The following is a 23,075-nucleotide window of genomic DNA, read 5'->3' as shown; positions in this document are numbered from 1 at the left end:
TGTAGTAGATTATGCTTGGATTTAGCAAGGAGGAATGTCGCCTGGTCTGATCTGGATGCGTGTATGCCATGAGCGATCCCTCAAACAGACGCACGAGGCTGTTGCTGTCCCCTTCCCTAGACAAATACATTCAGGCTAATGACTGGCAGGTGAGGTGTGTTTTGTGGCACAGCTATCGTGTATTAGCTGTCCTGTTCTATAACTGACGTGGGGACCGAGGCACGGCACTTTTATTGCAAACCAGGCGAGGCCAGCCAAAAGCAGCAGCACAGGGCCAACCTCCCCCAGCTACCTCGCTGCAGCTTGAGTGATTTTGCAGGCATGTAGCTATCGCATTCATTACGTTTTCACTGTAAAAAAACCCTCACAAAATCAAAACAAGGCCCTGTGCCACTGAAGACAAAGCCCAGCATGACTGTATATGTGACAGGAAATTTACATTACCTTGTTGGGGGAATGGTATTCATCTCAGCCCAGAAGTATGTGATGTGATCGAGTGTAAACAGTGATAAAGCTGCCTGAAAACAGGCAATTCCACCCCACTACAGACTGTCAGACTCCTTCCAGTCCCTGCTGTCTCCACTTGAGTGCAGCATGAATTCTTGACCCTCTTCTTGCTCTCACACATGCTCATCGACAAAGACTCATCCCATTGAGTAAAAGAGCTGTTGTGTTGCACAAGTGACCCTAAGTATAGTACCTCGAAATAGCTATGTCGCAGGTGAGAATTTTCTTTTTTCTTCCCTGTAAATGTATCCTTTTCCACCCACCCGCTCTCCCACATAAGCAAACACACAGAAAAGTTGAGTACATCTGAGCGCAATATCCTGTGTGGCAGTGCAATAGATGATAATGTGATTTGTAGCTCATATAAAAAAGTCCTTTATGCCACAATATTTTGCTAAGGAAGACTTAGTGGCACTGAACTGGATCATCATTTGTTCTTTGTGAGATGTGCCTTCTTCAACATGCCAATGAAAAACAACTGGAAATATGTAATTATTGTTAACTAGAGATGGAATCTAGATTTAAGTTTTACAACACAATAAGCATGAGGCATCACCTGATCACAGCAGGCTCAGAAATCCAAGTGGTGCGTATCACACACGTGTGCAAACTCAGACTTGAGAAATCAGTGATAATCAAGCAGACACAGGTGATGGGCTGGTTATTGCAATCTCCTACATCAAATCCGTCTTGTAAATTCAGCAATCAGTTGTGTGCCTGAATGGTGCAAGAGTGGAGAATCAAGCCTGATTGGAGAGTAGAGAATTTAGCCCATGGAGTGGTCTAAATTATGACCAAATAATGAAATTCTCATTCTTGTAGGAGGCAGTGCTCAGACTAAACATATCCTGGGACCTTCATGTACTTTTAAATTTATTTCCCTGTTGAATCCTTAAAAATACAGAATCATGATGTCCTTTTTATCACATATGATCACACTATTTCAGTTTAGTTATTCCCCGAACTGTATTTTCTGGCTTAGTCTATTCACAAAGATTGGTTTCAAGCTAAGAAATTCCAGGTTAATTCAATAGCCTCTGCTGTACGTAAGCTATTAACAAAAGAATTATATCTAAATTTTGTAAAAGTATGGAAAAAAATGAAAAGCATTTCTCAAAGGTTTTCTTAAAATTAGGCTTAGCTATATAATGAGGTTTTATATTCTCTCTCCATATATCTTGACTGGCCATTTCTTATTTGAAAATAAAAACACCAGGGCACTTTTCAAAGTGACACTTTCAAGTCTTTTAATTCCCTGGCTATTCGAAGATTTTCCTTCCTTGATCTTCAGAGGAAACTCTTGCATTATTTCTGATGCTCTAAGCAACCGCTTTGCTCATCCCTTCTTCTTTGCTCATCCCTTCTTAGCACCTGCTTAGCCTGAACCAGAACAGCCGGGCACGTGTGCAGAGTAACTCTGCTCTGCCAGGTCTATGTGTACAGGGAAACTCTGAAGCCCTGCCAGGCTCATTCCTCGCCCTGTTTTCTCCTACTACCTTCAGTGCCATCCTTTCCTCGCACTCTCCCTGCTTCCAGATGACCTCCACCATCCATCGCACTCCCACCCTTCCCAGCACAGGGGAATCCAGCAGCAGCGTGCCTCGCTGTCCTCACACCACCGCTGCCCAGGGCACAAGGGGCACCAAGGCCTGCTCGGGGAGATGGTGGAGCCACCGTTCCCGGAGGTGTTTGAGGAAAAACTAGATGTGGCCCTCAGTGCCATGGCCCGGTTAACACGGTGGTGTCCGGCCACGGGTCGGACTCGATGATCTCAGAAGTCTATTCCAATCTAATTGACCCCGTGATCGCTGTAGTCCCACTTATACTCTAATATTTCTATCCAGGAATCACAGGCGTGGCCCTTCGCGACTTTAACAGCCCTCCACAGCCCAGCGTCCCCTCCAGAGGGACAGGGCGCCGCCAACTCGCCGCCACGCAGGTGGCAGACGCGCCGGCTTCTTCGCCCTCTCCTCAGACCTTCAGCACTTCGCCCTCCGCTCCTTTTCCCATGTCTAAGGGGAATTGCTCAGGACCTCCCTGAAACCCAGAGCGAAGCGAACCGGGCGGTCCCGCTGCCCTCCGCTCCGCTCAGACACCCCATCTGCGGCCGGACACCCTCGCCGCCATTGACCCCCGCCGCGACTGCGCTTGGCGCGCGGCCTCCCCTCCCCTCCCCTCCCCTCCCGCCGCGCGGCGCAGGCGCGGCTGCGCGCGGGCGAGCGTTGGCCCCGCCCCGCCCCTCGCGGCCCCGCGCGAGCCGCGGCCGTTGTTGTCAGTCGCGGCTCGGAGGCGCAGCGGGAGCGGCCGCAGCGCCGGGTCCTGTCCGAGCGCAGCGCGGGCGAGGGGCGCCACCCGCCGCAGCCCCGCCGGCCCTCCGCGCTGGGCTCTTGGACCCTCTCCGTCTCCTCCTCTGTCCCTCCTTCCCTCCCCGCCGAGCTCCCCGTCCCCGCCGCCGCTCCCGAGGGCAGTCGCAGCGGGCGCTGCCCATGCAGGGGGCGGCGCGGGGCGCGGCGCCCCGAGGAGACGCCGCCGCTGCGGGCAGTAAGTTGCCGGCGGGGTTGGGCCGCGTTCGGCTCGGGCTGGGCCGGTGGGGTGTGGTGGGTTCCTTCCTCCCCCTCCCGGAGCCGGCCGAGCCCAATGGCGGCCTCGGCCCAGGGGGAGGAGGAGGCGGTGAGGGGACGTTTCGCGGCCGCCACCGAAGGTCGGTGTGTCGGTGCCGGCGGGGCGGGAGGGGAGGGTTGAGCCGGGGAGAAGCGGTTGTTTCTGCGGGCACGGCGGACTCCCGGGATGCGGGCGTACATGCGGGATCGGCGGCGTCCCGGAATGCGGGTGTTCCTGCGGGGACGATGGGCTCCCCGGGCGCGGGTGTTCCTGCGGGGACAGCGGGCTCCCGGGATGCAGGCGTTCCTGCAGGGACGGCGGGCTGCCGGGATGCAGGCGTTCCTGTAGGGACGGCGGGCTGCCGGGAGCCTGCCGTGCCCCGGCGCGGCGGAGTGTCCGTGCGGCACGGCCCCGTGTGACCGCGGTGACACCCGGCCCCGCGCGTGTGACCGGAGTGACACCGGTCCCTCCGCCGCTCCCCCGCCGCTGCTGCCCGCGCCGGCTCCGCCGCGGATGTTCTGTTGCCGGGAAGGGGGGGAAAAAAATAAACAAGCGAGGCGAGAGCCCCGCGGTCCGGCCGCGGGTGCGCTTTAGGGGAATGACGGTGCATCTCGCCCCTCGGAAGTGGTGCGTAGCCAACAGGTTTGCCTTCGTCTCCTTGTGCCCAGGGCTGGAGCGTGCCCCTCCTGACAGAGGCTGGAAGTATCCCTCGTTCTTTGTCAGTAGGTGCCGTGCTGCTGTCAGCACACTTACTACGTTGAATTCACTGCCTAGAGATTAGTATAGAAATTGGTAGAAATACTAGCAAGGTCCTGCATAGAGGTCTTTGTGCTTATTGTCAGGTGAGTTTTGGCACCCAGGTGCTTACATTAGTGGAAGATGACTTTTAAAGATAGTTGATGTACAGTCTTGGTAATAGTTGAAGGGCAGATATGTGTGGTTGGTTTTATTTGTTTTGGTTTTTTGTCTTTTTTTTTTTTTTTTTTTTTTTTTTTTAGTAAGTAGACTGAGTAAAGTGTTGCAGAACAACACCCACTAGGGCAAAACCCCCTGTATTGGCCAGAGGATGGTTGGTGTCAAAAGTGACCTATTTTCAGATTGGATATTTTTATTGGTAGGAGATGCTAGTATACCTGTGAAGGAGAAACCTTTATGTGGGATACATGCTTTGGCTTTTTCCTTATTCATAGATAGTTTTGTATTTCCAAGAGCTTGTTATGAGTAGATGAGAGCAAAGCAGTGGTTTCTTTGGTGGTACCATTACAGTTACTGGAGCAGCTGAAGCGTATTGTATGATTTTCAGCCATCTAGCATGAATGAAGTGCATGCAAATATGCTTACGCCTGCCCTCTGTAGTGCAGTCTCTACTTAGTCATATCTGCTGCTTTTTTGGAGTTGTTTATTGTGGATATATTTGGATCTTCAGGCTCTGGGGAAGGACCAGTTTAACGAATCTCTGCAAAGTGAAATCCGTATACAAGTGTTTACTAGCAAATGTTTATTGTGTTACAGTTAAGCATTTCTTTCAAGGCATGCACCATTAGGAACTGGGTTAAGGAATCCTGGAACTTTTTTGGCAGATACATAACAGAAAGTGGGAAATTGGCTCATGATTGTTTTTTACTATTGCTGATCCTTCGAAGGAATCTGAAACAAATAAGAGCTAACAATCATTGCCAAACAATGCAACTAAATTTTACCTTGTGAAACATGTCAAAATGTTTACTTAGACTAATGTTTGCCCCTTTGACTTCTAGTGCATACAACATCCAGATTAGAGGATTTAATAATAAAAACTAAGGAGGAGAATGTCCGGTCTTGTCTCTTAATTTTCCAGAATACCCTAAATGACCAGAAAAGTGGTAGAATGATGACATGGTTTTTTCAAGTGATTGGAAAGAGAAGCTAACCTGACTGCTGGAGCTTTGCCTGGTAGGCAAGGTGGCATCTAAGGCAGCACATTCATCTGGCTCTTTTAAGAGGATCTTTATGATCCACACCTGAAGCTTTCATGAAAAACAGGGAAAAGGGAGAATTGCATCTTCAGTGTACTTACTGTGTTATGGTTTTGTTTTAATTTTACACCATTGAGAAGCAAGGAAGTACAGTCTGAGTGCTGGACACCCTACAGGTTACTGCTGTTCCTTGAATCATTCTGCTATGAGAACTGATACTGCCATGTAGTGTGGGTGGTTGCACTGTAATAAATACTTTGCTTTCTGATTATTTTAAAGAAATAGCATGTTAAGGGTGTGCATGCTAATATGCAACTGCAGATACTCTTCTACTTGCAGTAGTAATCTTGTGCACCAACCAGGTTTAACTGCCTTTGAATCATACTTGAATAATTCTTTTGCAGTCTACACCTTCAGTGTATCATTGTCCCTTTTATCCCACTGGCAACTGTAATGCCAAAGTAGCACCTTTGTCTTGCTTGGCTTGCCTTGCTTTCAAGGGCACAGTATCTTGGTGCAGCTATGTTTTTTCCTCACAATGTGTCTCTTGTGAAATAATGCACTTCCTTTTTTGGATTCTCAAAATTTCACTGAAATGCTGTAGCTGTAAAACTTACTGGTGAACTTCTGTCCATTCCTACTTAATAGTGTTGATGATTGTGTCTTAAAATAAGACTTGCAATGAAACATGGTTCAGATCAGGGATATAGAGCTGAGCTGCAGTTTATGATGAATATAGTAATATTAAATTGTATAAGCTCTTAACTTCAGTAGCCTCTGAGGTTCTGCCCGTCTTCTGTGTCACATTATTTCCAAGCACTTAACTGAAATGCTACAGCTGCTCTAATAATGTAAAGTACCTGTTGTTTTAATACACATAACAGTATTATGTAAGAGCTTAAGAGGATTTGAAAAAAAAATGTATATTCCCTTACAATTCTAGGATAACTCACCCTGGCAGAGTTCTAGTACACATAAGTTGATTGAGTCACCAGTGTTAAGAACTTAATGAGAAATAATTATACTTGCAAAGTGTAAAACAGAGCATGTTCACTTTCTGAAAAGCTGAATCCCTCTGTTATAGTGATCTTCTACAACAGTGCTGGGACACAAATGTTACACTGTATTTGACTGTTTTCTTTCTTTATATTTCTTTTTTTTTTTTTTTTTTTTTTTTTTTTGCAGCAGCAGAAAGTTGCAGAAGAACTAGTTACTGACTACTATCTAGTTACTGACTGGACTTTACTTGAGAGATGATAGCCTAGGCTTTATAATAATCTTAGTTCATGTTAAAGTGTGGCAAATTTCAGGTGTTTAGCTGTTCCTGACTAATTTAGGATGCTACAATGAGAATAACTGAGTAACTGTTGGTTGGAGTCAATCTATTTATCAAGATTTAAGCAGTTTGTATCCTAGATGGAAAACACCAGTCTCATAGTGGCAACTTAAGTCAATTCAGTACTTGAATTTTATGTTACCAGACTTATTGCTAAACAAATGAAACTATATGGTATTTGACCTTGAAGATATTAAGAAATTGAATAGCAATTATTATTGTTTGTAATAGGTACTAAGAGTATGCATGCATATTTGCATCTGAACACTTGTGTTTGAGATGGTGTGTGATGCTTTCTCCTCCCTTGATTGGGAATAAAATCATGTTTGCGGTTCTGAATTTACACAACAAAGATGTAGGTGTTAAAACAGGGCTAACATTGAGCTGTTATGCCACACTGAAGTGTTCATTGATAAATGGAAGAATGTTCAGAGCTCCTCTTAATGGTCTTAGCTGCACTGCCTGGCATGACAAAATTTTGTGGTAATATTAATAAACAGACATTTGAAAAGGGTGAAACAATTCTGAAAGTTCATGAACATGGAGTAGATGAAGCAGCTTCTCTAAAGGAGTATAGTTTGGTGGAGAAATCTGAGTTATCTGCTTTCTGCAAAGTTTCTGCAGTAAGTTTCCTAGATAGAAAGATTTAGCGTGCTGTTTAAAAGATGGTGATACCATAATGAATCACCTGATATGCAAAATATTTCTTCATCAGTTCATGTTCCTAGTTATTTTGGGGAAAGAAATAAGAAGAAAAAAAAGAAAATATGATGGAATTTAGAATATTAAAAGTCTTCAAATATCTGCTTGGGTACTGTTTGTCAAGCTTGAAAAAGAATAATTTTGGGCTAGGGAGTCCAACTACCATGAGTTATCTCTGTTGCTTATGCAGTTGTTGACTGAAGTACCAGATCTGGATTGGTTAAATGTACAAATGTCTGTAACTAAGATATCCATGCTAATTTTTTGTAGTTGAGGACAAATTTTTCTGTTAGTGGGAACTGCAAACCATGAGATTATCAGCTGAAATTAATTTTTCTATATATTATGACATCACAGGGTCTGAACGAAGTTTTATAACTGATTTACTGATACAGAAAGAAAGTACTAGCAGATATCACAAAACTTGGAGCAAGTACTTTTAAAAGATGTTATCACCTACTACTATGCAGAAGATAATTTATGAGATGTAGCTATTCAGGAATATCTGGTATTTTTCTATGCAATAATACTTCAGGAGCAGCTTCAGTCCTTAAGTGCTGTATTGCAGAAGCCTCTGGTATGTAAACAGGGTAGTGTCTCTTACTTTTTTTCTTTAAAAATGAAAGGCCACATGCTGGCCTTTGAGAGAAGGCATAAGAGGAAAACAGATGCAACATGAGATTAATTGCTTTTGGAGCTGTGGCTAGTGTGAGGACTTTAAATGGTGAACAGCTATTGCTGAGTTCTGAAATCTGTAGGGCAACTTGTATTTGTCTTGTGTAATACCTCCTCTTAGAAATGGAAAGTACCTTGTGGACTGCAGCGAATTATCAGCAAGGTTGTGAAAGTGCTTTGGGCTTTAACACATTTCACAATTGGAACCAGTGCCAGAAACTACCGGTGATGGGTTTGTCAGTGGCTCATAGTTCCATCAGTCCTAGTGCATCTGTCCTCTTAATAGCTTTGGAGTGTATAATCATAATCTAGCTGTTACTGCTGCTGTCTTACTATTACCTTGGAGTCTGTACATCAGCATAGTCTCTATTTTTTCTCATTCACCTGCTTGGAAGGAAAAAGGAAATAGACGTTCTTGACTTTTAAAGTGGAGGCCTTGAAGGACAAGTTCAGATCCAGCGGCTGCTTTAAGTTGTCTGTATGGAGGGTGATTCTCACACAGATACCAAATATCAGGTGGAGTTTCTACAACACAGTTGTCAAATTTTAGTTTGCTTTTTGCTAATGTTCTGAAGACCACTTACCACAGCTTAACTGTGTGAAAGAGCAAAGCTTAAATTGTCTGTGCTTGATGTTACTGCACTAGTCTTCAAGAAAATAGATGGTAGACAGCAATCTGTAGGTCTAAAAGTTTGGGAATTCCTTATTTAATAAATAAATGTGTTCTTTAATTGATGATAACCAGAATCATGCATTGTATCTTTTACATTTTCTTTTTCTCATGTGTTGGATCTTCCTCATAGTGTTTTGCTCTTAGAAGTCAGGTCATGCAGGGTCTCATAATTTTCTGTTACAAAATGCTGTTAGTAACCTTTTCTTCTGAAATCTATAATAGCACTGCCCTTCCCATCCTCCAACAATTTGCTGGTCCAGGAGCAATGTTTTACCAAGTTTATTGACCTGCCAAATATTTCTGCTGCTGGCTGTTCACTGAATAATGGACCTTGGAGTTGAAGAATTCTTGTTGGCATTTTGCTTTTACTTCAATACTAAGAAGAGTTAAGGCTAGACATCAGTAGCTCTAATGCCTGCAATACATTTTAAAATGACAAAACACATTGCATTAGCGATTTCCCAAATGTTTGGAATGACAAAACTTGTATCAGTAATTGGCACCTCTTCTATCTTTTCAGAGCGAAATTCAACAGACTGTTTAAAACTAAGGAGTACAGTTAAGTTTTGCAGGTTAATTTTTCTTTCTATGTTTGTAACACAGCATTACTTGATAACTCTTCATCATGATCTTCATCATTTTAGAGGTAGTCAGTGCTGAATAGTAGAGAGGTTTGCTGATATATCTTGACATTTCAGTAACACCGTATGGGGTGGATGTGGACACTGATGCCTAACAGGAAAATGAAAGAAGTGCATGTACACCTTGAAAAAATCTCCTGTAGTGTTTTATCGTGGAACTCACTGGGAACAAGTGAGAATTTACAGGGTTTGTCATCAGTGAAAGGAAAGATATGTGTCTGTGCTGTGGTGCAGTCATGTAAAGTGGAAAATAAAGCTTTAGAGGGCATTGCGTATATAAGGTCTGAGTTGTAACACAGCTGTCTCTGGGAATTGTGTCTTCCTCTGCTCCCCAAAAATGCTGCATGTACAAAATGTGTGGCTGTAGGGCAAGTGTAGATTGCCATGATTCCTTTGAGTACCTTTGAATGGTAGTTGTGAAGGTCGTAGGAAGGTGGAGGAGGAAGGGCTCTGCTGGATCATGACACCTGTATGCAAACAGAAGGAGAATACACTTTCCTGGGATCCTGAATCCCATACTGAGTCTTAAATATTCAAGAAATACAATTTCAAACTTAAGAAGTTTGGAATGTGCTGGAGGAGTTGCACAATGATAAGTTTTCTGGGTATGTGATATGTATTGAGTGTATGTGTATTTCACGTGTCACTCTTGTCTTGCAGTGCCTTTTACCGGCTTCTAGTGCATTGGTGCTCCCTTATACCAGAAGAAAGGTGATAAAAAGTCCTCTGGGGGAAAGCAGGTTGACACATAAGTGAAGGAGTAACAGTGCAAGTACTGGGTAATATAGTAAAAAAGACAGGGTGTTTTTAAAGGTTCATAGATTACCTTGTAAAGATACCTTACATTAGGAAAGAAAAAAAAAAAGGGAGGAAATATTGGAAAAAATATGAAAAATTATATTTGCAGTTTATTTACTGAGTTAATATGTTCTTCAGTTTGCTCTCAGATTCCAGTGATTTGGACAAATTATTTTCAGAGTGAGAAAAAATTGCGTCTGAATCTCCATATTCTGTGTATGTCAAATTTTGGATTTAGTGTTTCTAGGAACACAATCAACGTAAGTCTCATCAAGTCACAATCGACATATCCTCAGCATTAAATTATGTAGTAAATAAATAATTGGTATATATGCTGTTGCTTAAGAGACAAAAGACAGCAAAAGGAGAAGCAGGGTAAAACTTTAATCTATCTGGTGGATGTGTGTAATGAGTGCATCCACTGAGCTATTCATTCTAAACTCCTGTTACAGAAAATGAAAGCATGTGCTTTTACAAAATGATTCATCTGATCTCTTTGGCTATCTGCTTTAGGGCGCAATTTGTTTTATCACAGACTCTTATCTGTGTTGACTGAATCTCCATTTATCGCGAAGGGAGACAGGAATGGTTTGCTGTCTGTGGACGGACAAGTCCCAGTGAAGATTACTTCAGCTTTTATGTCTGTTAGACTGATGATGCAGGGAAGTCTTTGCATTGATAGTTTTTCAACATTTTCTTTAAATGGGACCATGAAGCTTCATTTTCTAAAGTAAGCTAATACACACATTAGAGTAAGATGGACTAGGCTGGTTTTACATGCAGTGTGTAATCTAATGACACTTTTTGAATAGGGTGAATTGTTTAAAGAAAAACAAGTGTCTCTGAAACATGCTTCTTTTTCTAAGCAGATCTATTCATCCATCTCTTAAAGATGGTTGAATCACAATACTGTTGCTAAGCTTCTTAATAGGATGCATGGGATATTACAAAACAGCTCCTGCAGATCTCCATTAGGGGCTGTTTGCAGTGTTTTGTGGGATAGGTATATGAGCTTCTGGGGAAAGAAGGATCTGTTCTGAATTTATTTACTGGTAAATGTCTGCATTGCATAAAATGAGTATTGGGGGCGTAGCTGAGTTCTGGTATAATTAGGGAAAAATGCATTTTTAGAACCATAATTAGGTGCATGGATTAAGTGCTGCTAATGGTTAGTTAATTCACCAGCTAGAAAAACCAAACTCTAATGCTGAAAAAATGAACTTATCATGGCTTTAACATATTGTGAATGAAAAGACAGGTAAATATTTACTGTGATAGAACTATCTCTTAAATGCTTTTTTGCAGGTTGTCATTTGGCTTGCTGCTAACATGTGACTGGTGGAAATTTTGTTTGTTGTCTGCTTTAGTCTGTAGTTTCTTCACTTGGGAAAATGTTCAAGAGATCACATGGATCACCAAAATGATACATCGTTAAAAGTAATCCTGTTTTGGAGGATCATGGCAAAACTAGAGGCTTGTGTGTGGTTTCATCTATAGTCAGCCCCAGAAGTTTTGCTGTTGTAACTAAGGAGACAACAGCAAAGGTCTCAAAGAGGCTCCAGCTTGAAATAGTGGATTTTTAAGTACTGTCAAAATTCTACTTTCTTACTCTTAAGAGAAACTGAGAAAAAGAAACTGCTCTGAAATATATTGGTATGGCAACTGCACTCCTTTAGATAGCATATTTAAATTGTAACCAAGGCTTGTATCTACATACACTATGAAATTTTTTGCATCCACTTCCTACTACTGAACTACTAAACTTCTGTATTTTCGAGCCATGTGTTGCATCTGAGATCTCTGTATTTAGTGGTGGGAGCTTCATCTATGCAGATTTATTTTAAAACCACAGAGTTAAGGGTTAGTTGGTCTGTTATTGTGGAGACTTTAAGTTAAACTGTTAATGAATTTGCATTAATTTTGTTACAGCTAACAGGTCTGCAACATTAGTAAACATAGTTTATCTTCCATTTCTGTAAGCTCTTATCCTATTGATTGCTCTCTGATATACTTCTCCATTGCTTAAACATAACTGGTTTTTGCTGGAATTCTGTTGACAGGTTGATTTTTATGTGTATTCTGTGATTTAACATTAAATCACATGTTGAACTTGTACAAGTTCATGATGGTTGAGAATGTGCCAAGTGAAAAAAGTAATGAACATAAATCTTTCCTTACTGCTGAGTGTTGCAGTTAAATTCAGACAAGCTGTCTTTGTGTGCTCCAGTTTTCCTTTAATTTCTTTAATCTAGAAGCAGTTAGGAGTCAGATTAGGATGCTGTGGAGATAGCAGTACTATAAAGCATGTTTGTGGAGGGTTTTGTTGTTGTTGTTGGATTTTTAGGAGTGAGACTCTGGGGTTGCCATATGGGGCACAGCTGATTAATATATCCCCTCCTGCTTCATACAGGCTAAGATTAGGTGGTTTATGTGTGTACATGGACTGTTTTTCATTAGTCTTCATTTTGGGGTTAGGTCGGTGTGGTGGAACATTATACAACTCTAAAGTATTGCTTGAAAACATTGTTAGTGTGCAGTAGTAGTGAAAGGACCCTCAAACTGGCCTGAGAAAGTAGAACAGAACAAACCAGAAAATGCGTAGAGAAGGGTGAGAGAAATGCTAAAGCCTGTGGAATAACCTCTGCAAAAGGATTTATAGACTAGGATTAGAACAAAATTGTGCTGAAGCTAGGAAGGGAAGAAACTAATTCTGTGAGTTGCTTGAGGCAAGGTAAATGGAGTATGATAGTTCTTGTTTTGGAACAGACGGTGAATGAGAAGATGCACAAATTATCAAGAGATTAAAAACAAACAAGAGGAAGTGGTTCTTCTCACAGCACATAGTTAAGTTATTCAGCTCTGCTGCAGTATGTTGTTGATGCTAAAAATTCACATGCTTTAGTAAAGCACCTGCCCAGTTTCACAGGGAGGGGTGGGGTAGAATCCATCAAGTGCTATTAAACACAAACCCACTGCTCTCAGATGTAAAGAAGTTGTTGAATCTCTGAAAGATAAGGAGAGTTTTATTGTTTATTGTTGTATTTGCCGTTGTATTATGTTGTTCCCTATGCATTCTGTAATAGTTCCTACCAGGTAGGAGAGTAGGCATTTAGTTTAATGTAGCATGCTTTAATTCAGTTTTGTGCTTTTTTGAATAAGGATGGGATGGTGTTACATGGGAATGGTAGGGGAAGCTCTGTAAGATGAACAGTTTGTGAAGTGTTTGGGGAGCAGATATGCCAGCCATCTTCTAGTGGAGTGGTTTTTGAAAGAGCATGTGAAGCGTAGTGCTTAGTAGCAGAATAAAAGGGTGCATACAGCCACACAAAACCCAGTGAAGTTTGTTGAAGCTTGATGACTATCTTTAAAGAAACACAAAACCCCAAACCTCAATGTTTATATTGTTTGTTATTGTATTAATGCTTGTTGTACTTAACCCTGTTCCTTGTCTAGGTTATGAAGTTTTAGAAGTTAATTGATTTCATTCAAATTTTACAGGCGTGGAGGTCTCAAACTGAATTCTATGAGTTTTGTGGAAGCAGACAGCTGGATAGTGAAGAGGTTGTACCATGGCTCCAGCTGAGAGAAGCAGTAAGGTGAGCTTGTTAAACATCACAGAATCCTCATAGGACCCCCAACCTTGTAATTGAATTCATATGAAACCAGGTTCATTAGTTTCACTGTCTGTGAAACAACTTGTTTAACAGGGAGTGTTTTTAATATAATGCTTACATTTCAACTTGAGAATAACTAATGTAAGGGGCTGTTTGGTTGCCAGCTTCCTTTTCAGAGTTTTTTTTTGAAGTTCAGTTTTGAAACTGAAAATATATTCTAAAGAGCTGTTTTTTCTGTATTTTAGAGTTGGCAATGAGCCATCTAATTTTCATATTTCTAACTACTTTGTACTCAAAGTTGGAGAAATGGTTAGTTTTTTGATAGCTACAGTTTTTTGTTTAAACTTCTTTCTAAGTTAATGTAGGAAAAAGTTCTGGGAGGTTCTGTATGTGGAAAAAAAAAAAAAGACAATGGGACATAAGACCTTCAAAACCAGTTTTGAATATGAATATTTTATAAGTTGGGTCTTGTTTGTTTAAATGCCAAATACCTGGTAAGCAGGAATTCACTACACAGAAGCTGAACTCTTGAGTCTTCTCTGCTTCTTTCCCACTCTTCTTCCCCTTCTCCTCACTTATTCCCAGGCCTGATGAACGTATGCAACCTACCTCCAAACTTTTTATCACCAGTTTGTATAACTTCAGTCAAAATATTTAACAAAAAATTTTATTTACCACTGAGTACATCCAACCCAAATGTTTCATTTCACCCTTCAAAGCTTTGTTCACTTGCTGTAATTACAGTATTGATTGATAATGCTCAAGCTAATTAGAGTAACAAAATTAAGTATTGTGTGTCACTGAGCTTTATTAAACAGAAAGCTGTTAAAAAGGAGGAGGTAAAAGTCCCAAGTCATGCCATCAGAACTTTGTATTAGAGCTATTTCATGCACAATACAAAGGGATGTGCCAAAAAAAGGTGTGTTCAGTATGTTCCTCTTGATGATATTCTGTGCTGCCCAGCTGTTTTGTAGTGTATGTGGAAAAGTTACAGATTTCAGTTTTACCAATTTTAACAGTCTTTGTAACACCACTTTCTTCAAGTTCTGCTTGAAAGGTTTCTGACTCAAGGCAATGAAGGCCACTGAATTTGTGACAAATTTTCATTATTGCAGAGTTAAAACTCACTTTCTTCAAGCGTACTGATAATGTGATGTCAGAAATCTGCAAGTTAGCACAGCCTGCCTTATTAAATCCTTTGGAAAAATTTCTGAAGATTATTTCATAAATAATCTGTAGTAATATGCTAACATAACTTGGGGTAATTACAGGATAATAAATTTGCTTACTTTTATGCAAGTATATAATCTTGTCTCTTTGTTTTTAGGTATGCTTGGCAGTGATTATGGACTATTTATTTGCTTCATATACTCTTATATGAAAATACCACGTTTCCAAAGAGCTTAAATATTATTTCATCTTCTGAAACAGAATGGCAGGCTTCAAACGAGGATATGATGGAAAAATTGCAGGATTGTATGACTTGGATAAAACTTTGGGCAGAGGCCATTTTGCTGTGGTCAAACTTGCTCGGCATGTCTTTACAGGTGAAAAAGTAGCAGTAAAAGTCATTGACAAGACCAAACTGGACACTCTTGCCACTGGACATCTTTTTCAAGAAGTCAGATGCATGAAATTAGTGCAGCATCCCAACATTGTGCGGTTGTACGAAGTGATTGACACCCAGACAAAGCTTTATCTCATACTAGAGCTAGGGGATGGTGGAGATATGTTTGATTACATCATGAAACATGAGGAAGGTCTCAATGAGGATCTGGCAAAAAAATACTTCGCTCAAATAGTTCATGCTATATCCTACTGCCATAAACTGCATGTAGTTCATAGAGACTTAAAACCAGAGAATGTGGTTTTCTTTGAAAAACAAGGACTTGTGAAATTGACTGATTTTGGCTTCAGCAACAAATTTCAGCCTGGAAAGAAGCTCACCACAAGCTGTGGATCTCTTGCCTATTCTGCTCCTGAAATTTTACTTGGGGATGAATATGATGCACCAGCAGTGGGTATGTATGTATGTCTGCTTTGAATTCAACCAGTAATCTGTAAACATAAATACCATGATCTTGTACCTCTTTGTTCTGTTTCACAATAATGCCAAATATGGAAGGCAGCTAATTGGCAAGAAGTAATATAACCTAGATGAGCTGTGGATGAGGTCATGCTGGGGCAGCTCTGTTTGAAGGAGATACTCAAGCATTCCCAGAAATGCTTAAAAGTTCTTTTTGTATGAAATGATGCAATTGTATACATTGTAATTATTTAAAAAAATTAATAATAATGTGGATGCAATGGGTATATTTGTAAATACTCAGAGAGAACCCATCTTCTTTTCTGTTCAATTTCATTTTTAGCAAGACCCCCACACTCCCTTGCACCCAACCACGAGTGACTTTCTTTGCTCGATTTAGCCATGTAAGAGTAGCATTGTGAGCCCAGGCTGCTTACATGTTCTGCTGCAAGGTGGTCTCAAACCATTTCTACCAAGTACTAATTTAGCTACCAAAGGAGGAGACAGGGAGTTAAGTTAAAGAAAGCTTCAACTCCCTCTATCCCACCTCTGCCCTTTCATTGTCTGAGAACCAAGAGTAGTGGATGAGTTCCCAGTTGCTCCTGATTGTATAAAAGGTAAAAGAAATAGTAATGTGTAAGTAAATGAGTCTTCATCTTTCTAGCTGCAGAGTAGAGTGTGCATGGTGGACTGCTACATGTAGTTCTCTTACTGTCTCTCTTAGGTCTACTGCTTATTGTAGTAGAAGTAATTTAGAGTCTTTTTAGAATAGCTGTAAACATTGATGGGGCCACTGAATATTGTCCTGTAGTCATACAGATTGCTTAAATCTGTTAGTTGAGGTACAGCTCACTTCCCCAACAGGTGTAGGCACATATAATTGCAAATGGTGCTTCAAGAATAGCTTTTGGTAGTCAACATGTTTTTATCAGTATCTGATACTTTCACAGGTGTTAATAGGACCCATTAGGACTCTGTACATGGCTCTGTGTGTTTTGTTATATTTTGTAGTAGTGACTGTAGTGATGGTTTAAATTAAGACAGAGTTGTCCAGGTTTTTGCTAATTTACCTGAGGTGAACAATCAGCTAATTTTAACAGGCACACTGTTAAACTACAATTCTTGCATTATTTTTTAGCTATTAGGTAAAATATTTAGGTTCTTTGCCTAAACATTTGAACAACACTTTATGGCTTCTATCTTTGAATAGGTATTGTACTCTGGGTTTTCCGAACTTGAAAGTACTTTCCCAAGTGCGCTATAATTAGGAATTTTGGATCTTTGTTACTTCTGGGTTTGCAAATCGATGTTGATGCTACAGTGATACTTTACAAAATTATTTCTATTTGGAGTCAGATGATTCAGATGAGTTGGTTCTGGTTTTATTAGTGGCAAACTAGAGCTCCTAACGCCTGAGTTTTTCTGTGTTCTCTTATCTACTTTTGAGAATTTCCTGAAGCATGAGTGTAACTGACAGCAGTGGCCTTCAAAACTAGATGGAAAAGTACATTTGTTAATTATGCACTGTACAATGCCTTATGTGAATTATTTATTGAAAAATGGAATAGCAGTCAAATTTTGAAGGATGAGCAAAAAATTAGGTTTTGATATTTGCTGCCCAGTTGAAGATGCTTGGGAAAAAGGAGATGTGTGGAGTTTAATGGGGGAAGGGGAATTAGGAGCATTATGACCAGATGGTCCAAATTGAATTATAAAGTTAAGAAATCATGGTTTGGACCTCTTAATGATGAATGTAATAATGTTTGTTAGAGGACTTTGTAAACAATTAGGGAGGTAAACTTGTCAGTAGTGCCAAAACAAAATTTTTGAATGATTCAGAGAGGGTGAGGTCTGGTTAATATGGAATGGATTGATATGAACAGAAGAAAAATTAGGAAAAAATTAAATTCTTTTAACTACTGTCTAAGGATGCCAGTTATCTTCTCTTTCTGAGAATTTTTAAATATACCTCCATGGTTAGTTTTTGCTTACTTATTCCCCAGTATGCTGTCTCAGCTACAGCATACTTAAAACTTCTATCCTAGTTGAGCAATTGCAGTGCTTGTATCCTAACATTTTAGTGGCATGTTTTTCATCACTTTGTAATGCACTACGAAATCTCTCTGAAGTACTGTCAGTTACCAGAGTAAAAATACCAAAATTTACTGTAAGATTCCAATAACATGATGACCTTGAAGGGTCTGGATTTTCCTTTTTTAACTATGGGTACAAAGGTAAGATACACTATACAAAATTTCTAAATATGATTTATGTGTTTTAAATACAAAAATCATGGCGGGGGGGGGGGGGGGGAGGGGAAGGGTCCTCTTTCCCCCAAAAGAAATCTTAAATTTAAGTTTAGGAAATCTATCACTAAAATTGTAATTATGTAACTGAGAAATGAGCTTCTGCAAACCTTTCTTAAACTTGAAAGATAAAATTTCATGCTGGGATGAGACTGTACTTGTAAACTAGGAATATGTATAAATTCAGAAGTAGAAACTTTCAAGGAAGAAATTTCATCAGTTACATTGTGATGCGAGTAATGTGCAAGGTGTGTATATATAGCTTGAAATAGTGGTGGAGTGCTGTGAACTCATTCAGCTGTTGGCTGAATGGGGATATTAATATTGCAGTAATAGTGACTGACAATGGCAAAGATTCTTCCACCACTTAGGATGAAATTACATTACAGCTGAACCAATCTAAAAGCTTATTCCTTAGTAAAAAGGAGGTCATGCTTTCCCCAGTGCAGTGACATGGTCATGCCCCTTTGTGAGCATCTGACCACTTGAAATCCAACTCAGTTTACTAAAATGACAAATTGAAATGGGTTCCCCTGCTTACACTCTGTGCATATTAAAGTACCTTTGCATTCATTGTGGTTTTAAAACCCCACACCTGTTTTTATTTATGCAAAATTGTTGCAAAAATTATTGGAAGAAAAATTGATCAGGGTGTATGAGGCTTTTTTTTGGCCAAAGAGTTTGCCAAAAATGTGGCTTTTTTGATCTCTTATGAATAATATTAGAATGAGTATATAAACGAAGATAATTTGCATTTTCTTTCAACAAACAACTGAAATATTTAGGGCAAGTCTTTATTAAGTTATATGCTTAATAAAGAGAATAGAAAAACTTGCTTTTTGAAAACAACTGTTTCAGCTAGTTGAAGGATTAATCTGCCCTTTGTGATGTCACTTGAAAGTTTGCGCACTTGAAAAGAGCCAGTTAATTTAGGTCTCTCATTTCCTTTTGTGCTGAAAGCTGTAGTTAAAATGATGCAAGAGGAATATTGGGCAATGATCATATGTTCCCAGGGCTTGTCAAAAAGCTGAGCGAGTTAGATAATGAGAAGTTCTGTTGCTTGTAATTTCCCATGATTTTTTCATACTTAATTAATATTTGTTCCAATCAGAGGAAAGTGAGAGGACTGTTGTTGGACATAAGGTTCATTTCCTAAATCAATGGATGTGTTACTTTAGATCAGAGTTCTGTCTAGAGCAGTGGTGTGATACCATGAGCTCTATCAGTATTTAAAAGTTGATAACTACAGATGGAAAGAACAGTGTGCTTCTGGTAGTACTCTTCCTCTTGCTCTACCAGCATCAACAGAAATTGGATCATTAAAGAAATAGAAATTGCCTCTTTCCTAGGTGATAAAATTTAGTTGGAGTTTTTCAGATTAGTTGATTCTTTCAGAGGAGGGCAGGTTCTATTTTAACTGCTTGGCATCTCTACAAAGTGTGAAGAGCTGTGTAGGCTACAAAGACATAGACACTTGTGATAGGTTCATGTTATTGTAGTTGGGTATTTTGCAAATGCATGGAAACATTTGCAGAGTAAATTCATTCTTCTGGGGATGAAAAATTGACAAATTCAGATTGTTGCATTGGAATTTTGTATATTTAGCACAGTTGAGCACTGGCCTTTAGAAAAGAACTGTAATACACAAATAACATTGTAGTTACCATCACAGTTACTTAGCATTGCAGTTTGTCATTACAGCAACACAAAGAGAATGGTGGCAAGATGTTCCTCGTAAAAGACATGACTAACAAGAATATTGTGGTTACTGTAGCTCAGTGCTACTCAACTGGTACTTTGTTGTCCAAATCCAACTTGCTGCTGCCCTGGAAGTTGCAGATAACTTCTGCTGCTTTAGTAGTTTGATAGGGGCTTGCACAACTCGGACCTGGATATCTTCTGTCACTATGGTAAAACTATGTGTTCAGAGCCTAGTCATATGTTTTTGATTACAGAAACAGAGGCCTTGTTATACATATTCTCTGCTTTCCTGAGATGATGATACGCTGCCTTTAGACCCACTTTATGTCTGTTGGAATGAACCTAAATTCTTTAATTTTCTTTTTGCATCAAGCATTTACAAGGGCTTTTTACTTCAATGAAGTGTTGCTGGAGTGTGCTTAGTGTTTCAAAGCTTCAGCCATGTTCACAGGCTGCTTGAGCATAGCCAGCTAGCCCCAATGACCCTGTCTGGCCTGTGTGGAGCTGGTTTGGATGTTCCTGGGTGTGTATAACACTTTATTCTCAAACTGAACCACTAATGTAAACCTGTGCCCAGTGGCTATATACAGTAACCTTTTGCACTAAAAAAACACTGACTATAAGATTTGACTGAGTGGTATTAAAAAACCACGATTGTAAGATACTTGCAGATCACAAACAATATTGAATAACTGAGCATACCTGGCAGCATTTTGGAGTTTCAATATGCTGAAAATCAGATAATAGCCAAGTTCTCAGAAATTAGAAGCATATCTCTGCTTGTTTGGTTTAGAAAATCTCCCTTTTTATTGTTGTATTGCAGCACTTCAGACCATTTATACTTAGATACACTATGGAATGAGCTTGAGGCTGGAAGGGTGCTGAAAGTGTGATACTTGTCTGCTTCCAGTATAAGGTGTGCCTCCCCTTCTGTTTTGCTGGCATCAGTGCAGAGCTACCCCTTCTCCTGTGCTGCACTCTGCTGCATGGCTGGCCATTTGATGAACTGACTTTTATCAGGTAACTTGACAGAAAACTGTTAGAAAGCCAAAAACTGACAGAAATCCTGCTCTCTGCAGGCTTAACTTCTGCCAGGTTAGCAGAGCTGTTTGTTCCCTTAGGATTGGGTGGAAGAGGTTGTGCCCAGGAATTGAAGGGAAGGAATATGGAGCTTGGAGTACAGTTCTGGGGGAGAGTGGTAGGACCTGTTTCTTGAGTTAGCAAGTTTAGGTAATATCAGCTCTGCCTGCCTCACTTACTTTCCACCTTTTGTGCAAGATAAACTCTTTTGACTGAAATTCATCATCATTGCCAGTGTATTTTTAGGAGAATTGTACACTCTAGTTCTTGGCTTCAAATGTTTTTTGAAGAAAACAGAAGGAATTGATGTGAGTACTAGGTGTATTTTTTCCTTCTGTCTTCTCCAGTGTACTGGTGTTAGTGGCCATGCTTTTCTGCCTTCACTTTACTTTGCTGTGTATCTCATGCTGCTGAAAAAACTGAGTCAAATCAGAAATTAACTTTTTGTACTTTTTAGAAGGGGCAAACAGAAGGAATTGGTTGTAGAACACTTTCAGAAAGCCAGAGTCTTGAGGATAATGAAGTATTTATGTTCTGCGGCAAATTGCATGCAAATAGTGAAGTTTATTTTTAATGAAATGGGAGTTCAGTTTTCATGCAGTATGCTGTCTTTTTTTTTTTGTTTCTTTGTTTTGGTTTTTTTTTTCCCCTCAATCTAATTACTGTACTGACTAGAAGCTATTTTTAGTGCTTAAAATTGAGGATTTTACATTGCAAGTATTGGAGCCTTGCAGTCGGAAGTGAAGCTTTGATGTGATGGGGCTGCAGTGACCAATGGGAATCTGTGATCCTGATGACTTCTCAGTAAATCTGAGCAAGCTAATATTTATGGCGTATAATTTATGTTCTGTTCTGCATTACTTTATGCAGAAGTTTCCATGCATTCACCAGAAAACTGCTGGGTGAAACAAAGAATAATTTATCCAAGTGAAACTACAGAGAAGAAGCCGTCAAGACGGGCTTCAGTTACTGCTGTATCAGCGAAACTGTAATTTAAATACAGGGATACAGTAATGTTGCTGCCTTCATGGGAGAACTGTTTTCATAGTATTTCAAGCTGCTGTTGTGTGGAGCAGGGTTTCATTATGATGAATACATCTCCACAGCCAGGAAGCTTAATTTCATGTATCTTTCAAAAAAGTACTCAGATTAATTATTTCCAGCCTGTGGCTGACTAATTTGGCAACACAGATCTGGTGGGACCGAAATCAGTGGTGTACTACCTAGTTATAAACCAGATGCCCAAATTTTGCATTCATGTGTAAAGCTGTATTCAGATGTTAATTTTTTCTAAATAAAGTACAAATTATGCAGTATACAGCTAAAACATGTAGGAAAAGAGAGTCCATCCAAAATCATGAAGAATTTTTAAGATACCAGGAGCAAATTATCTTTATATCCCAAAGTCATTGCAGTGAAACGTGTGCAATAGCTGTATGTGCTGTATAGACTTTAATATGTCCAATGATTTTGAGAACATACTTTATAAAGAAAAAACTTCCTTTTATGTTTAACTAATTAATATTGGGGTTTATTTTGGCTAATGATCATGCAGAAAATGTTGGTTTAGTTTGTTTTTTTACATATAGATTCAGTAACTTTTTGGGGTATAGCAACAGATATCAAAGGAGATAGAATGTATTTTTGAATGCAGAACTGATGATTTGGAGTAAAACAGGCTATTTTGGAATAGAGGCAGTGGCATGTGTTCAGTAAGACCTTTCAATGGTGGTGTTTTCTGTTAAAATACCCTTACTGAAACTTGAGATGCATTAGTAACTAAAATAAAGAACAACTGTTTTTATTTTAGTGGTTTTACTCAACCAGCAAAAGCCATTCTATGGACTTCAGGGAAAAATGATGAAATCCTAGAATGGTTTGAGTTGGAAGGAACCTTAAAGACCATGCATTCCCAACCCTCTGCCGTGGGCAGGGAACCTCTCACTAGGCCAGGTTGCTCAGAGCCCCATCCAACCCAGCCTTGAACACTGACAGCGAATGGGGCATCCATAACTTCTCTGGACAGCCTGTGCCTCACCATCTTGACAGTGAAGAATTTCTTCCAAATATCCAATGTAAACTTGCCCTCTCTCTGTTTAAAGCCATCATCAGCCTTTGTCCTGTCACTCCATGCCCATGTGAAAAGTCCCTCTCCAGAGTCTTGTCTCTCCAGAACCTTCTCTTTTCTGGGCTAAAGTACCCCAACTCTCTCAGCCTGTCTCCAGATGAGAGGTGCTCCAGCCTCTGATCATCTTCATGGCCTTCTCTGGACTCACTGCAGCAGCTCCATGCCCTCCTTAGGTTGGGGCTGCCAGAGGATGAGTACTAGTTGCCAGACTGAATGAAAATAGGAATCACTTCTGAAGATAAGATTTAGTTACTGATGATTGTGTCATAGTCAAGTGAAATAACTTAGAACAGACTGTTTCACCAGACAGATAAGCTAATTAGGAAAATAAT

General features: G+C 40.2%; 1 protein-coding gene across 1 annotated transcript in view; it reads left to right on the top strand.

Annotated features, from left to right (window-relative positions):
* The first annotated feature begins 2,767 nt into the window (after positions 1-2,767).
* Positions 2,768-23,075, top strand: part of SNRK (SNF related kinase) — a 39,958-nt gene continuing 19,650 nt past the window's right edge. Inside the window, exons 1-3 of the mRNA XM_041466232.1 lie at positions 2,768-3,048; positions 13,387-13,484; positions 14,830-15,523. Of these exons, the coding sequence (XP_041322166.1) occupies positions 14,935-15,523 (589 nt within the window). The 5' untranslated portion in view covers positions 2,768-3,048; positions 13,387-13,484; positions 14,830-14,934. The remainder of the gene's footprint in view (positions 3,049-13,386; positions 13,485-14,829; positions 15,524-23,075) is intronic.

Source organism: Pyrgilauda ruficollis, unplaced genomic scaffold, assembly GCF_017590135.1.
Source record: "Pyrgilauda ruficollis isolate IOZ18807 unplaced genomic scaffold, ASM1759013v1 scaffold2, whole genome shotgun sequence".
Classification (NCBI taxonomy): Eukaryota; Metazoa; Chordata; class Aves; order Passeriformes; family Passeridae; genus Pyrgilauda; species Pyrgilauda ruficollis.
The sequence above is the reverse complement of the archived record's forward strand: the minus strand, read 5'-3'. Positions and strand labels throughout refer to the sequence as shown.